The sequence below is a fragment of the Dama dama genome, chromosome 14 (assembly GCF_033118175.1).
Source record: "Dama dama isolate Ldn47 chromosome 14, ASM3311817v1, whole genome shotgun sequence".
In the NCBI taxonomy this organism is placed as follows: domain Eukaryota; kingdom Metazoa; phylum Chordata; class Mammalia; order Artiodactyla; family Cervidae; genus Dama; species Dama dama.
In genome coordinates this window covers 1,789,028-1,807,063 of record NC_083694.1, presented here as the reverse complement: position 1 = coordinate 1,807,063, position 18,036 = coordinate 1,789,028, and the positions used below count along the sequence as shown (strand labels likewise).

At 41.7% G+C, this 18,036-nt stretch overlaps 1 protein-coding gene across 8 annotated transcripts in view; it reads right to left on the bottom strand.

The window, feature by feature from the left end:
• MDM4 (MDM4 regulator of p53) overlaps positions 1 to 18,036 on the bottom strand; it is a 54,876-nt gene that overhangs the window by 33,349 nt on the left and 3,491 nt on the right. For 3 of the 8 annotated variants that reach the window (XM_061159891.1, XM_061159890.1, XM_061159894.1), the window contains exon 2: positions 16,534 to 16,617. Coding sequence is in view for 2 of the 8 variants with exons in the window: in XM_061159896.1 (XP_061015879.1) it covers positions 14,244 to 14,354 (111 nt within the window). In the remaining 6 variants the exon portion in view is untranslated. Of the gene's footprint in view, positions 1 to 14,243; positions 14,383 to 14,534; positions 14,673 to 16,533; positions 16,618 to 18,036 lie in introns of those variants that run through there. The other 5 variants (XM_061159889.1, XM_061159892.1, XM_061159896.1 and 2 more) reach the window with 5 other exon arrangements.

Sequence of the window (18,036 nt, the reverse complement as noted above, 5' to 3'; positions counted from 1 at the left end):
ATCTAGTCAAAGCTATGGTTTTTTCCTGTACTCATGGACAAATGTGAGAGTTGGACCATAAAGAAAGCTGAGCGTGGAAGAAGTGATGCATTCGAGCTGTGGTGCTGGAGAAGACTCTTGAGAGTCCTTTGGACTGCAAGGAGATCAAACCAGTCAATCCTAAATGAAATCAGTCCTGAATATTCATTGGAAGGACTGATGCTAAAGCCGAAGCTCCAAAACTTTGGCCACCTGATGCCAAGAACTGATCATTAGAAGACTCTGATGCTGGCAAAGATCGAAAGCAGAAGGGGATGACAGAGGATGAGATGGTTGGATGGCAACACCAACTCGAAAGATATAAGTCTGAGCCAGCTCCAGTGACAGACAGGGAAGCTTGGCGTGCTGCAGTCCATGGGGTTGCAAAGAGTCAGACACAACTGAGCGACTGAACCGAAGAATATATCAAGGGCAAACATGCTACTATATACAAAACAGATAACCAACAACAACCTAACATATAACACAGAGAACCATACTCAGTATTTTGTAATAACCTGTAAGGGAAAGGAATTTGAAAAAGAATATACATGTGTGTGTATATCTATCTATATTTACAGATATATGTAAAACTGAATCACTGTGTTGGATAACTGAAACACGACATTGTAAATCAACTATACTTCAATAAAATTTTTTTAAAAAAGAATATATCAAGGAAGAGTGATTTAGGAAATGCTTTTTCTTTATCTATTGAAATGACCATGATTTTTTTCATCTTTTATTAATGTGATAAAATTTTGAATTTCATTTATGGATTTTCTAATATTAAATTCCTGCTCATCTGAGATCAATCCAACTTGGTTTTGGATATTATTCTTTTTAAATACTATTGGCTTTGATTTCCTAACACTTTGGTTAGGTTGTAAAGTCTCTATGAAATAAATCTGTTTTCCACTGTCAAGTTTTTGTCTTATTTGAATGTCAGGGTTAGCTGGCCTAACAGAATAAATTGTTTAGTCCCTATTTGTCTACAGTCTGGAAAAATAATTCTACAAAACTCAGATGTTCTAGTCTTTGAAAGCCTCACCTACAAAACTTATAAAACCCAGTGTTTCCTTTCTGGGAAAATTTTTAATCGCTGCTTGGGCTTAATAAATATTATTCAAGCTTTTTTCTTCTTCCATTGTCTAAATCTTCAAAATTGCTGGCATACAGTTGATAGTATTCTTTTAACCTCTATCCAGTGTATAGATACATCCTTCTTTCCATTTGTGATATTGTTTACTATATCTTATTACCTCTCCAACTTAAAAAAAAATTTATTGTTATTTCCTGATACCATAAATTAGACACTTTGTTGTTGTTCAGTCACTAAGCTGTCTCTGACTCTGCGACCTCATCAGCTGCAGCGTGACAGGCTTCCCTGTGCTTCACCATCTCCTGGAGCTTGCTCAAACTCATGTCCATTGAGTTGGTGATGCCATCCAACCATCTCATCCTCTGTCGCCCCCTTCCTCTCCCGCCTTCAATCTTTCCCAGCATCAGGGTCTTTTCCAACGAGTTGGCTCTTCGCATCAAGGGACCAAAGTATGAGAGCTTCAGCACCAATGAATATTCAGGGTTGATTTCCTTTAAGATTGACTGGTTTGATCTCCTTGCAGTCCAAGGGAGTCTCAAGAGTCTTCTCCAGCACCACAGTTCAGAAGCATCAATTCTTCAGCGCTAAACCTTCTTTAAAGTCCAGCTCTCACATGCATCCATGACTACTGAAAAGACCATAGACAGCCTTGAGTATATGGACCTCTGTTGGCAAGGTGATCTGTCTGATTTTAACACACTGTCTAGGTGTGACCTACAATTAAGAGACATAAAATGAATTCTCCCACCATGATGGTGAATTTGTCCACTGATCCCAGGGTAGTTCTACCAATTTCATTTCACCTACTGCAAGGATTTTAAAAAATTATTTACTTTACTTTTTTGGCCGCGCTGGGTTTTCTTTGCTGTGCTGGGTCTTCTTTACTGTGCGTGGGCTTTCTCTTCTTTGCTGTGATGCACATTTCTCTTCTCACTGCAGTGGCTTCTCTTGTTGCAGGGCACAAGCTCTAGGCATGCAGGCTTCAGCAGTTGCAGCTCTCGGGCTCGAGAGCATGGGCTCAGCAGTTCTGGTGCACAGGTTTAGTTGCCCTGCCGCATGGGGAAACTTCTAGGACCAGGGGTTGAACCCGGGTCCCCTGCATTGGCAAGCAGATTCTTAAGCAGTGGATCACCAGGGGAGTCCTATTTTAAGGATTTTTAACCTGAGGCACTCACACTTTAAACTGCTATATCTCTTGGTGCATTCTTAATATATAGTGATTATCACTATGTCATGATTTTTATCTTTAACTGGTGAATCAAATCCATTTACTATAATTGATAAATATAAATCTGTCTCTACCATCTTAATTCAGCATTGCAATTTGTCCTATTCTTCCTTTTAATATGTTATTACCTTTCTTGAAATTGCATCTCTGTCTTCCTGCTAGTAAGATATGAACTTAAGCACAGTATCATTTGGACTTTAAATTCTGGAACAGAACTATTTTCCTCCCTCTTGATTTTTCCTTTTCTCCTTCCCTCTCCCACTCTCTTCTCCCTTTCTTTCTTTTGCTTTAGCCTTTACCACAATAAATGACACCAAGATATCTAATTACCTTTACTTCATGTATCTCCTGTAACATTTTCTGGATTTGCATCACTCAGTACTTATCTAGAACTGTTATCGATGTGGGTCTTTAGGTGGCAAGGCTTCCAATACTTTATACACCTGAATATACCTGTATCATGCCCTTCGCTTTAAATCTGGTTAGGTATAAAACTCTAGTTTCCCTATAAAACCCTGAAAAAACTCTTGTCCTTTTCCATTTATTGATGCTGTTCAAAACGTTAATGTCAATTCAATTTTTGCTTCTTTGTATGTGTGATCTGTTCTTCCTCTCTGAGGCTCCTACAATTTTCTTTAGCTGTTATACTCTTAAATTTCACTATAATGCTCCTGGTGTTGTTTAGTCGCTAAGTCATGTCCAACTCCTGGCGACCCCATGGCTGGACCTGCCAGGCTCCTCTGCCCATGGGATGTCCCAGCCAAGAATACCAGAGTGGGTTGCCCTTTCCTTCTCCAGGAGATCTTCCCAACTTAGGGATCAAACCCGCATCTCTTGCATTGCAGGCGGATTCTTAACCACTGAGCCATCTGGGGAGCCCAAGAAATGAGTTTTTCTGGACCTCTCATATTTACCACTCTAAGAAACCTTTCCATCTAGGGACTTCGTTTTTCCTTTGTAATTTTAAGGGAACTATTTTTTCCATTATTTCTTCAATACTTCCTCCTTTTCATTTTTTTTCTCTAAGAGGCCTATTAGTCACATATATCTCTATATCTATTCTCCTTACCTTTTAGCTTTTCATATATATATATATATGAAAATATATATATTTTTGTCTTTTTCCCCTTTGTTCTGGGAGATCTCCTCACTCTAGAATTCTAATTCATCCAACTGTATCCATTTCATTATTCCACCCATTTGATGTGCTGTTCTATGTTTCAACCACTGTATTTTTAAGCCCGCTATTTCTGCTTAGTTCTCTCAGCCTCTGCTTATTCTTGTTTCAAGTTGCTAATATCAACCCTATTTCTTTCAGACTGATTATCTAACTTTAAACCCTTGATCTATCTCTTCTATTATTTCCGTTCCAAAGAAGCCTATACATTGTTCTCCTCTTGAAATACCTGTGCTCTTCAACATTCTTTTTCCCTAGAGGACAGTAGCTATTCTAATAGGTGAAGCATTAGAGAGAAGACCAAATTCCACTCAATATCAGTCACAATAAGCTGAGTGAGGTAGGAAATAAGCACTAAAGCAGGAAATCCCAAGCACCAGAAAACCACAATTACTCTCCACCCCATACAATCACTGCTCAACCAAGGAGTCGTCTTTTGTTTCCCAGAGAGATACAGCATTATGACAGGGATTTGGGGAGACCTAAGAATTAAGCATTGCTGTTAATTAAGCTAGTGGATGCAATGGAATTCCAACAGAGCTATTCAAAACCCTAAAGGATAATGCCATCAAGGTGCTGCATTCAATACATCAGCAAATCTGGAAGACTTAGCAGTAGCCACAGGACTGGAAATGGTCAATCCTCATCCCAATTCCCAAGAAGGGTAGTCCTAAAGAATGGCTAACCATCAGACAATTGCACTCATCTCCCATGCTAGTAAGGTCATGCTTAAAATCTTGCATGCTAACCTTCAGCATTATGCGCACCAAGAACTTCCAGATGTCCAAGCTGGGTTTAGAAAAGGAAGAGGAACCAGAGATCAAATTGCCAACATTTGCTGGATCACAGAGAAAGCAAGGGAATTGCAGAAAAACATCTACCTCTGTTTCATCAACTACACTAAAGCCTTTGACTGTGTGGATCATAACAAACTGGAAAACTCTTAAAGAGATGGGAATACCAGACCATTTTACTTGTCTCCTGAGAAACCTGTATGAGGGTCAAGCAGCAGCAGTTAGAATCCTGTATGGAACAACTGACTGGTTCAAAATTGTAAAGGAGTACAACAGGGTCGTCTGCTGTCACTCTATTTGTTTAACCTATACACTGAGCACATCATGAGAAATGCTAGGCTGGAAGAGTTACAAGTTGGAATCAAGATAGGCAGGAGAAACAAAAACAACCTCAGATAGGCAGATGACACCACTCTAATGGCAGAAAGCAAAGACGCACTAAAGAACCTCTTGATGAGGGTGAAGGAGGAGAGTGAAAGAGCCAGCTTAAAACTGAATATTAAAAAACTAAGATCATGGTGTCTGGCCCCATCACTTTATGGCAAATAGAAGGGGAAAAGGTGGAAGTAGTGACAGATTTTCTCTTCTTGGGCTCCAAAATCATGGCAGATGGTGACTGCAGCCATGAGATGAGAAGACGATTGCTCCTTGGCAGGAAAGCTATGACAAACCTAGAGAGTGTGTTGAAAAGCAGAGATTTTACTCTGCCGACAAATGTTCACACAGTCAAGGCTATGGTCTTCCCCGTGGGCATGTACAGTTGTGAGAGCTGGACAGTAAAGAAGGCAGAACATCAAAGACTGATGCCTTTGAACTGTGGTGCTGGAGAAGACTCCTGAGAGTCCCTTGGATAGCAAGGAGATCAAACCAGTCAATCTTAAGGGAAATCAACCCTAAATACTCGTCGGAAGGACTGATGCTGAAACTAAAGCTCCAGTATTTTGGTCATCTGATGCAAACTGCCAGCTCACTGGAAAAGTTCCTCATGCTAGGAAAGATTGAGGGCAGGAAGAGAAGAGGGCATCAGAGGATGAGATGGCTGGATGGCATCACTGATGCAATGGACATGAACTTGGGCAAACTTTGTGAGATGGTGAGGAACAGGGAGGCCTGGCATGTTGCAGTCTATGGGGTTGCAAAGGGTTGGGCAGGACTAGGCAACTGAACAACAAGAAATAAGGAGGTAAAGGACAGAGAATGGACTGTCTAAACTCAGTCACCACTTTTTTTTTCTCAATCCCTCCCAAGTATAGGCTTCTGTTATGCCCTGATTTACTTCTGAGGAGAGCTAGACCAGAGCTGAGTCACAGCAAGTGTGGAAAAAGGTAATTCCAAGGTAATGAGGCAGGGAAGAAACTAGCGCAGCATTCCAATAGTTTTCTTCTCCCCTGGTTTTATTCTCCTACAGCCACGCCTGGCTGACTCCTGTCTAAGGCCAAACACCCAGCCACCTCCTACCCCCACCCACCTGCCAATTCAAAAAAGCCCACATCACCCACTTGTTTCTCAGTCTTTTCCTTTTATAGTGCCTCTAGAGACAACTTGGGAGAACAGAGTCAGCAGTCAGGCTAGTTGAGCAACTTAGCAGGAACAGGACTTGACTACTTGGCAGTTCTGAAGAATTTAAGCCTCAATAAGGGTTTAACATCTGGCAGAAAGTGTTGTGCCATTAAAAAGATACTGGAGAGGGAGACAGGAGGAGGGTTCAGGAGGGACAGGACATATGGTAGAGGACAACACAATATTGTAGAGCAACTGTCCTCTAATAATTGTATTTTGTTCTATGTGTCTCAATATTGTACAATTATATCCTCAATAATTATTATTAAAAAAACAAAACAAAACAAAACTGGAGTTTACAAAGTGCTTAGATCCATAACAGCATGTAACAGTTTGATTATGAAATCTCACTATCTATCACTTCCTATTATATTGCTTTTACTACATACTGTTTGTCATACATGAGTTAACTGAAATCATGAATTATAAAAGAGCCTCAGTTAAAAAAAATAAAAATAAGATACTGATTTAAGGGCCAGAGAAGTTGTGAGCAGGACAAATTACTTTTGACTACACAGAGGAGGAATGAGAGGGAATAGACATCAGTGGAAAGATTTTAAAATGGGAGAATACTGGAAAGAATAGAAGAGGAAAATACCTTGAGCAATGGCACTATTCAAGGACGTATATGAGAAATGAATTCAGCTGATGGGCTTTGAACCCAAAGCAAGATCTTTTTCCTTTCCCACCTGGAATCTCTTTTGAGTGCAACAGAGTTATGTATGTTACTTGCTCCTTAAAAGAGAAAACTGAGGCTTCAGTTCAGTTCAGTCACTCAGTTGTGTCAGACTCTTTGCGACCCCATGAACCACAGCACACCAGGCCTCCCTGTCCATCACCAACTCCTGGAGTCTACCTAAACCCATGCCCATTGAGTTGGTGATACCACCCAACCATCTCATCCTCTGTCATCCCCTTCTCCTCCTGCCCTCAATCCTTCCCAGCATCAGGGTCTTTTCAAATGAGACAGCTCTTTGCATCAAGTGGCCAAAGTATTGGAGTTTCAGCTTCAGCATCAGTCCTTCCAATGAACACCCAGGACTCATCTCCTTTAGGATGGACTGGCTGGATCTTCTTGCTGCCCAAGGGACTCTCAAGAATCTTCTCCAACAACACAGTTCAAAAGCATCAATTCTTCGGCGCTCAGCTTTCCTTATAGTCCAACTCTCACATCCACACATGACTACTGGAAAAACCAGCCTTGACTAGACAGACCTTTGTTGACAAAGTGATGTCTCTGCTTTTTAATATGCTGTCTAGGTTGGTCATAACTTTCCTTCCAAGGAGTAAGCATCTTTTAATTTCATGGCTGCAATCACCATCTGCAGTGATTCTGGAGCCCAGAAAAATAAAGTCAGCCACCGTTTCCCCATCTATTTGCCATGAAATGATGGGATGCCATGATCTTAGTTTTCTGAATGTTGAGCTTTAAGCCAACATTTTCACTCTCCTCTTTCACTTTCTTCGAGAGGCTTTTTAGTTCTTTTTCACTTTCTGCCATAAGGGTGGTATCATCTGCATTACTGAGGTTATTGATATTTTGCCCAGCAATCTTGATTCTAGCATGTGTTTCCTCCAGCCCAGCATTTCTCATGAAGTACTCTGCATATAAGTTAAATAAGCAGGGTGACAATATACAGCCTTGACGTACTCCTTTTCCTATTTGGAACCAGTCTGTTGGTCCATGTCCAGTTCTAACTGTTGCTTCCTGACCCGCATACAGGTTTCTCAAGAGGCAGGTCAGGTGGTCTGGTATTCCCATCTCTTTCAGAATTTTCCACAGTTTATTGTGATCCACACCGTCAAAGGCTTTGGCATAGTCAATAAAGCAGAAATAGATGTTTTTCTGGAACTCTCTTGCTTTTTCAATGATCCAGTGGATGTTGGCAATTTGATCTCTGGTTCCTCTGCCTTTTCTAAAACAAGCTTGAACATCTGGAAGTTCATGGTTCACGTATTGCTGAAGTCTGGCTTGGAGAATTTTAAGCATTACTTTACTAGCGTGTGAGATGAGTGCAATTGTGAGGTAGTTTGAGCATTCTTTGGCATTGCCTTTCTTTGGGACCGGAATGAAAACTGACCTTTTCCAGTCCTGTGGTCATTGCTGAGTTTTCCAAATTTGCTGGCATATTGAGTGTAGCACTTTCACAGCATCATCTTTTAAGATTTGAAATAGCTCAACTGGAATTCCATCACCTCCACTAGCTTTGTTTGTAGTGATGGTTCCTAAGGCCCACTTGACTTCACATTCCAGGATGTCTGGCTCTAGGTGAGTGATCATGATTATCTGAGTTGTGAAGATCTTTTTTGTACGGTTCGTCTGCGTATTCTTGCCACCTCTTCTTAATATCTTCTGCTTCTGTTAGGTCCATACCATTTCTGTCCTTTATTGAGCCCATCTTTGCATGAAATGTTCCCTTGGTATCTCTAATTTTCTTGAAGAGATATCTAGTGTTTCCCATTCTATCGTTTTCTTCTATTTCTGAGGCTTAAAGAAGTCAAATAACTTGTCCAAGATTAAAGCTTATCATTTTACATTCAGTTTCTCAAAACAGGGGTTTCCCTTGCAGCTCAGCTGATAAAGAAGTCGCCTGCAATACAGGAGACCTGGGTTCGATCCCCGGGTTGGGAAGATCCCCTGGAGAAGGGAAAGGCTACCCACTCCAATATTCTGGCCTGGAGAATTCCATGGACTGTACAGTCCATGGGGCTGTAAAAAGTCGGACACAACTGAGCAACTTTCATTTTCACTTCTCAAAACAGAAAGTTCAGTCATCATCTTGCTCTCGCCCTCTTTCTCCATTATCACATCAAACTTTATGGATTTTAACTCTTAAAAATCTTTCAAAACTACCCCTTCTCTTCATTTTCATGACCAATTCCCCACATCAAAAAATATTTCTTGCCTTGTGTCACTGCAGTAGATCCGTAACTATCTCTAACCCCACTTCAATTCAAACTCCACACTACAGCCAGAAGGATTAAAAAACCAAACAATCCTGCCCTGCCAGACCCCACTCCACTGCTTGGGACTGTTCTAAAACAGCCCAGGCCCTCAGCACCTTCCCAGTCTTTCCAACTTGCACTGCTCCACCCCTCACTCCATGCACCTTGTCCACACTGACCTGTTCTGTTTCTAAAACAGGGCCTTTGCACACACTGGTCCTTCATTTTGAACACTGAGTTCTGTACCAGACTGACTCATCCTAAAATTTCCAGTCTCTGAGTTAAATGTCATCTTCACAAAAATCATTAACAGATGCTAAAATCATTTAAGTGAAAGGTTGGGGAAAAGGGAAATTTTTAAACACATTGAGCAGGCTTATGGCATTTGACCCATTGACCAATCTTATCTCGAAGAAGAGGGAGAGGCATTCAGACATCAGGTGCTTTCTGTGTGAAGCAAAGGAAAGCAGCCAGTACTTCCTATGAAGCATTCTTGACCCCCTGCCCTCAAGTCCAAATCTAATTAAGCCTCTAGATCTAACTACTGCTTATTTGTAGTAGGAAAAAAAATTGAGGACAGAAGAAACAACATTAAAAGCAGGCAATCAGCCAAATCCAGAATGTAGGAAATTCTATAGTACCTTGGGTGCACCGTTACTGCTAATGTGGAAGACTGTTCACAAACACTTAAAAAAACATTACCCTAATACAATGGATGGACCTTGTTCAAGTCTTGTTTCAAAAAAGCCATCTGCAAAAGTGTCATTTTTTTCCTAAACAATCAAGAAATTCTGAATTATGTACTAAGTTTTAGATACTATTAAGAAGCTGTTAATGGTAGTCGAAAGGCACTGTGGTAACTTTTTAAAAACTACTAAGAGGCAAATTTGACCTTGGAGTACAAATTGAAGCAAGGCAATGGCTAACAAGAGTTTTGCCAAGAGAACACACTGGTCATAGCAAAACCCTCTTCCAACAACACAAGAGACAATTCTACACATGGACATCACCAGATATCAATACCACATCAGACTGATTATATTCTCTGCAGCTGAAGATGGAGACCTTCTATGTAGTCAACAATAACAAGACCTGGTGGCTCTGATCATCAACTCCTTATTGCAAAATTCAGACTCAAACTCAAGTAGGGAAAACCACTAGGCCATTCAGGTATGACCTAAATCAAATCGCTTATGATTATACAGTGGAAATGTCAAATAGATTTGAGAGATCAGATCTGGTAGACAGAGTGCCTGAAGAACTACGGATGGAGGTTGGTAACATTGTACAGGAGACAGTGAGCAAAACCATACCCAAGAAAAAGAAATGCGAGAAGGTAAAGTGATTGTCAGAGGAGGTCTTACAAACAGCTGAGAAAAGAAGAGAAGCAAAAGGCAAAGGAGAAAAGGAAAGATTTACCCAACTGAATGTAGAGTTCTGGAGAATACCAAGGAGATAAGAAAGCTTTCCTCAGTGATCAATGCGAATAGAGGAAAACAATAGAGTGGGAAAGACTAGAGATCTCTTCAAGAAAATTAGAGATACCAAGGGAACATTTCATGCAAAGATGGCACAATAAAGGACAGAAACAGCAGGGTCCTAACAGAAGCAGAAGATATTAAAAAGAGGTGGAAAGAATACACAGAAGAACTGTACAAAAAAAGGTTTTAAAAAAAATAACCACGATGGTGTGGTCACGCATCTAGAGCCAGACATCCTGGACTGTGACGAAAAGGGGGCCTTAGGAAGCATTACTATAAACAAAGCTAGTAGAGGTGATGGAATTCCAGCAGAGTTACTTTAAATCCTAAAAGATGATGCTGTTAAAGTATTGCACTCAATATGCCAGCAAATTTGGAACACTCAGCAGTGGCCACAGGACTGGAAAAGGTCCGTTTTCATTCCAATCCCAAAGAAAGGCAAAGAATGTTCCAATTACCATACAATTGCACTCATTTCACACACGCACAAGATAATGCTCAAAACCCTTCAAGCTAGGCTTCAGCAGTATGTGAACTTCTAGATGTACAAGCTGGATTTAGAAAAGATACAGGAACCAGAGATCAAATTGCCAACATCTACTGGATCATAGAAAAAGCAAGGAAATTCAAAAAAACATATTTCTGCTTTATTGCCTATGCTAAAGCCTCTGACTGTGTGGATCACAACAAACTGAATAATTCTTCAAGAGATGAGAATACCAGACCACCTTACCTTTCTCCTGAGAAACCTGTAATCAGGATAAGAAGCAATAGTTAGAATCTTACACGGAACAGTGGACTGGTTCAAAACTAGGGAAGCAGTATGTCAAGGCTGTATACTGTCACCTAGCTTATTTAACTTCTAGGCCAAGTACATGATGCAAAATGCCTGGCTGAATGACTCACAAGCTGGAATCAAGAAATATCAATAACCTCAGATATGCACGTAACACCACCCAGTAGCAGAAAGTGAAGAGGAACTAAAGAGCCTCTTGACGAAGGTGAAAGAGTGTGAAAAAAGTTGGCTTAAAAGTCAACATTAAAAACTAAGATCATGGCATCTGGTCCCGTCACTTCATGGCAAATAGATGGGGAAAAAGAGGAAACAGCGACAGATTATATTTTCCTGGACTCCAAAATCACTGTTGATGGTGACCGCAGCCATGAAATTAAAAGACGTTTGCTCCTTGGAAGAATAGCTATGACGAACCTGCTGCTGCTGCTAAGTCGCTTCAGTCATGCCCGACTCTGTGCTACCCCATAGACGGCAGCCCACCAGGCTCCCCCGTCCCTGGGTTTCTCCAGGCAAGAAAACTGGAGTGGGTTGCCATCGAACCTAGACAGCATATTAAAAGGCAGAGACATTACTCTGCTGACAAAGGTCTGTATAGTCAAAGGTATGGTTTTTCCAGTAGTCATATACGGATGTGAGAGCTGGACAAGAAAGAAAGCTGAGCACCAAAGCTTCTGAACTGTGGTGCTGAAGACTTTTGAGAATCCCTTGGACAGCAAGGAGATCAAACCAGTCAATCTTAAAGAAAACCAATCCTGAATATTCATTGGAAGACAGATGCTGAAGCTGAAACTCCAATACTTTGGCCCCTGATGCAAAGAGCCAGACTCAATGGAAAAGGCGCTGGTGCTGGGAAAGACTGAGGGCAGGAGGAGGAGGCAACAGAGGATGACATGGTTGGATGGCATCACTGACTCAATGGACATGAGTCTGAGCAAGTTTGGCAAATAGTGAAGGACAGGGAATCCTGTCATGCTGTAATTCATGCAGTGGCAAAGAGTCAGACATGACTCAGTGACTGAAAAACAACAACTTAGTAAGAGCTACATCATGATATATTTAAAGGTAAATAAAATGACACAGCTGTGAAACTTTAAAATATTTCATTACAAAGGTGGGAAAAAAGAAAAAGCAATACTGAATTAAAACAATGGGTTTTAATTACCCTACTGAATGGTACACAGTAAATGTATGCTGTGTGTGCTCAGTCGTGTCTGACTCTATGCGACCCCATGGACTGTAGCCTGGCAGGCTCCTCTGTCCGTGGGAGTCTCCAGGCAAGAATAGTGAAGTAGGTTGCCATTTCCCATAAGAAATCACAAAAATCCCATGTGTTTGCCAACTGCAGCTTGAAAAAACTACTAATCTTGGTTTCTAGTAACCTCCTTAGTCAAGGCTTTTCTGACTCCCCAAAGGAAGGTGATGACAAAAGAGCACCTCTATTAAAATACCCACAATATTAATTTTATGCTTTTATGTGTGTGCCCTACTGAACTGAAATCATAGAGAGCAAGAACAGTCTTATATGTCTCTCAAGGATAATGGAAGAGTGATTTTTACCCTACACTTAGTCCAAGAGACTCTTATACCTGATCTTTGTTCTCTACCTCTGAAGACAACTATAATTTAAAGACTAACTAAAATAAAAGCTTCTTGTCAGAAGTTAGCAAAACTAATCAGTGTTATCAATTCTTTGAAGTCCTGAAGTAAGTAAGTAAGTAAGTAAAGTCGCTCAGTAGTGTCCAACTCTTTGTGACCCCATAGACTGTAGACTACCAGGCTCCTCCCATGGGATTTTCCAGGCAAGGGTACTGGAGTGGGTTGCCATTTCCTTCTCCATGAAGTCCTGAAAACCTCCACTAAACACTACTGTCTGATTCTCTTTCAGCTAGATACATGAAAATAAGAAAACCAACTTTTTTCTTTAGAAAAAAAAAACCTACCATTCAGATATTGTTTTAGTTCTTATCAGGTCTGCAACACACCTAAAAAAGTGAAGAGTGTAGCAAGAATATACTCCAGCACAGTTTGCAAAACAAACAATATGCTTTAGGAAACAACCGAAAAATCCCCTGAAGAAATTCTTGTGTGCAATACTCAAGTCCTTAAAAGAAAATATTATATGTACACTTTATGGAAAGCTTCCTCTGATGTTGCTACTGAAAAATTTAAGGTGCAGAATAACAGATACAAAATGACCTCACTGTTGTTTAAAAATAAGAATACATGTAGAAAAAGTCAGAAAGAACATAATATCCAGCAGTTAAGGGTAGCTAGCTTGAGGAGGGGACAGGTTAACAGACAGTTCATTTTACACACTTCTATACTGTGTGCTTTTCTTCAACAACAGGCAAGTAGTATTTTGATTTTTTAAAAAAAACTATAAAAAATTGTGATCCTGACTATACTGTGAAACAAAATATTCTTAAGTAAATACTTTTAAAGGAAATGAACTCTTCGTAGCAGAAATGTATGAGAAGTACGTGCATGAGTGTTAAGTCGCTTCAGTCGTCTTCGAATCTTTGCGACCCCATGGACAGTAGCCCACCAGGCTCCTCCGTCCACGGGACTCTCCAGGCAAGAGTACTGGAGTGGGTTGCCATGCCCTCCTCCAGGGGATCTTTCCAACCTAGGGATTCAAACTGCGACTCCTGCATTGCAGGCGGATTCTTTACCGCTGAAGCACTGGGGAAGCCCAAGTAAGAGGGAGGAGACCAAACCCAAACTGAGATGTAGTAATACTTAATACCAAAAAGTACCAAGGACCTTTGATACTTGTTTCCCATGCCAACATCCCACGGCATAGAGGAGCTTCCTAAGAGAGCTTCCGAGATGAAGGAAAAGAGCAGCAGCATTTTCTCTGCGTGTCGCTTTATAACACCTTCAAACTTGGAGGTGTACAAGAAACAAGGGAACGCGCTGATTAAAATACATCTTCCCGAGCTCCAGCTCCTGATATTCTGTTAGGGGAAGTATGGGTGTGGCCCCCAAATGAGCAGTCTTCAAACGAGTACTCGAAGGCCTCTGAGACAGATGGTCCGTGGCCCTGAAAATCACTACCATAAAATCTTGAAGACACCGCAGTGTCATTCTCTCCTCCCTCTTTCCCGTCTTTCCTTCAAAGTGCCTCAGTCGTCCTCTCACTTTCCGTCCTATCGAGCACCATCCATCCCGACTTCCGGTCGGTAACCCGCCGGCGGACCCGTGCCTCGTCACTGCACTCCCACCATCGTCCTCCGCGGATTCGCGTCGCATGGCGCTTACCCCACCAGCCCGGCCTCGCCCAGGCGACCTTCCGCACACCGCCACCCACTTCTCTGGCTCCTCCCGCCGGCCGCCCCTGCCCCAGGCCGCACACCTGGCCGCGTCGCTCCCACCCCCCGCCCCCCGCTCCCGGCCTGCCGGCACCTCGCCAACGAAACCCAAAAGCCACACCTCACGGCCGTTCCATGAGTCGCTTTCCGCCGAGCCCGGGGGTGAGGGGGCGTCACTCAACTGTCCCTAAGGTCTTAGCAGCATTTTGAAACGGCGAGTAGTGAGGGCGCAACTTCCGGCCTCCCCAACCCATCGCCCAGAGGAGCTTCCGGTGAGGCCTCCGGAAACCATAGATGGGCCAACGGGAGGGCTAGAGAGCTAAAAGACTGAGCCGGCCCTACCATAGAGGAGATCCCAGTCCGGGGAAAGAGAGTAGCAGGGCCTGGACGACTAAGACTTCTGAGGTTTCAAGAGATACCATTTGGGGAAATCGCAGGGTCTTATGCTATTTATAAACGTGTCCTGGGAGAGTTTAAAAAAAAAAAACAAAAACCAGGGTGGGGGGAAAGCTAAAAGCACCATCAGAGACACCTTTTCAGCTCTTTAGAAAGCTGAAAAGCCACCCGCTCTGCTTCTCGGTGTTAGCTTATTCATTCTTACTCCCCAAACGTGGTGGAGCAGAAAAACAGCACACTAGTGTTGTCGCTAATTGGGCGAGGATAAGATTATACAGAGATCACTACAAAATATGTGGTGAATGTTAAAAGAGAAGCGCAAAGGACAATGAGGTGGAGCTTATTTGGATCACACAATCAAGTCGTCTAGCCTACTCTCTCACAACACAAAAGTGCCTTCAACAAACTTCTCAGGCACGCTGTCTTCAACCTCTGCCGGTGCCAAATGGCATGACCCCTCCCAAATACTTCATTTCGTTTATTGTAGGAAGAGTCTAGATACTCGAGGAATTTTTGAGCTGAAATATGTTATTTTACCATCTCTATTGGTTTTAATTCTGCACTTTGGAGAAGACTAAGGCTTCTTTCTTTCTAATACTATTTTTTCTTTTTCTTTTTTTTTTTTTTTTTTCGCAGACAGCTACCATGTCCCATCTCTAACCTTTTGTTTTTCTGCTTGCTGAAAATCCCCTCAGAGCTTTCAACTACTTATCTGCTGTGGCTTCAAGAACCTGTTTGTCCAATTTAAAATGTGCCTCCCGGAACCAGATACACACCTATGCAAATGAGGCAATGACATTTCTTTATTTGCACATTGCACCTTTTTCTGTTTCTGGCATCACCTCCGACTTAGGTGGAGATCCAGAGTTCTGTAAATGAGCTGAAGAATTAATTCCTTTTTCACAGTTGCTCCCAGAAAGCTTTTCTAGGTGAACTGTTAACTATTTCTCCTCTCTTTTTCTGCAATTAATTTTAATTGAAAAAAAAATCCCAAACAGAAATTTGTTTTGTATCTTTTAACTAGTACCTGGTTATTTTAGGGCCTTTCCTATTGTCTACTGGACTTTTTGGATTATGATCCTGTTTCGCAATTCAGTTTAAGGTCCACAAGTATTTGTTGAACACCTACTATGTGCCAAGCACCAGCTTAGAGGATTCTAAAACAAGTGACTCCTGGAGGTGCCGTCAGAATGTCCAGGTAAAGAGAATGTGGTAAGTGCAATGAGAGCTGCAGGTGGCCTTGCCTGGAGAATCAGGAGGGATTAGCTCTTTCACTTTTGCATATTGTTGATTAACATATACAAATTATTTTCATTTAAAGCCTTGATAAATATGTTGAGTAGGGAATGATTAAGAATAGAGCTGGGGCTTCCCTGGTGGCTCAGTGGTAAAAGAATCCACCTGCCGATACAGAAGACACAGATTCAATCCCTGGTCCAGGAAGACCCCACATGCTGCAGAACACCTAAGTCCATGTACCACAACTCCTGAGCCTGTGCTCTAGAGCCCACAAGCAGCAAGAACTGAGCCCATGTGCTGCAACCAATGAAGCCCACATGTGCTAGAGCCGGTGTCCCACATCAAGAGAAGCCTTGGAGTGAGCAGGCTGCAGACCACAACTAGAGAGGAGCTCCTGTTCTCCACAACTGGAGAAAACACCTGAACAGCAGTGAAGACCCAGCACAGCCAAAAATAAATTACTTTTAAAAAAGAATAGAGCTTACCCCTCATAGTTGACTCTGATTCACGATTCCAGAGTTCCTCTTCCAGAGTTGTTCTTAAACCAATTATTCCCAAGAGGTCAACATCTGGCAACATTTCCCAAGGAGTTCATAAAAAAAAAAAAAAAAGACTTTCTATAATGAAAACAAATCATATCTATAGTATTTCTTTTACCAGCCAAGTAATCTTGCCAAAAAAGAAAACAAAATTGGTTTAACAAGATCATAACTGATTCAGTGATCCCCACTTCCTTCTCTAAGAACTGTGCTCACAAACCATTTATTTAATAAACAGGAAATCTGGGTTTAGTCTAACTACTCTAGAAACCAGAAAGTTTCACAGGTTTTTAGTTTCCCAATCTGTAATGTAAAATGAGTGAATCGAATAAATTTTCTAAGGCCTACTGCAGCTTTAAAGGAATTAAAAGCCAATGTTATTGGTCTATAGCCTTTCTGAAAAGCTGTAAGAAACTATTTCAGACATGCAAAAAAGTATAATGAAGCATATGACTCCTTTTCCCCACAATTCTTCGTAGAGAACAATACATTACCTGTACAAAAAAGTCCTACATGTGGGACTCCCCTGATGATCCAGTGACTGACTCTGATCTCTCAATGCTGGGGCCCTGGATTTGATCCCTGGTTGGGGAACTAGTTCCCACATGCCACAACTAAGACCCTGTGCAGCCAAATAAATAGATAAAAATAAGTATTTTTAAAAGTTCCCCTTCAGTATATTCTCCGATGACACTTCCCTCCTTCAAGTGAAGAGGGAACCATTATCCTGAGTTTGGTATTTACCCCTGCAGCCATTTAGTCTTTTAGGATTTATACCTCTATATATTCCTTTCAAATATTTTATACTTCAAATTTTTAAAAAATTTGTCTTCATGTTTACCCTTCTGTCTGTGTACTTTGTGTGTATCCTAATCTCCTTTTCTCATGAGGACATCAGTTCAGTTCAGTCGCTCAGTCGGGTCTGACTCTTTGCAACCCCATGAACCACAGCACGCCAGGCCTCCCTGTCCATCACCAACTCCTGGAGTCTACCCAAACCCATGTCCATCGAGTTGGTGATGCCATCCAACCATCTCATCCTCTGTGGTCCCCTTCTCCTCCTGCCCTCAATCCTTCCCAGCATCAGGGTCTTTTCAAATGAGACAGCTCTTTGCATCAGGTGGCCAAATATTGGAGTTTCAGCTTCAGCATCAGTCCTTCCAATGAACACCCAGGACTCATCTCCTTTAGGATGGACTGGCTGGATCTCCTTGCAGTCCAAGGGACTCTCAAGAATCTTCTCCAACAACACAGTTCAAAAGCATCAATTCTTCGGCGCTCAGCTTTCCTTATAGTCCAACTCTCACATCCACACATGACTACTGGAAAAACCATAGCCTTGACTAGACTGACCTTTGTTGACAAAGTGATGTCTCTGCTTTTTAATATGCTGTCTAGGTTGGTCATAACTTTCCTTCCAAGGAGTAAGCATCTTTTAATTTCATGGCT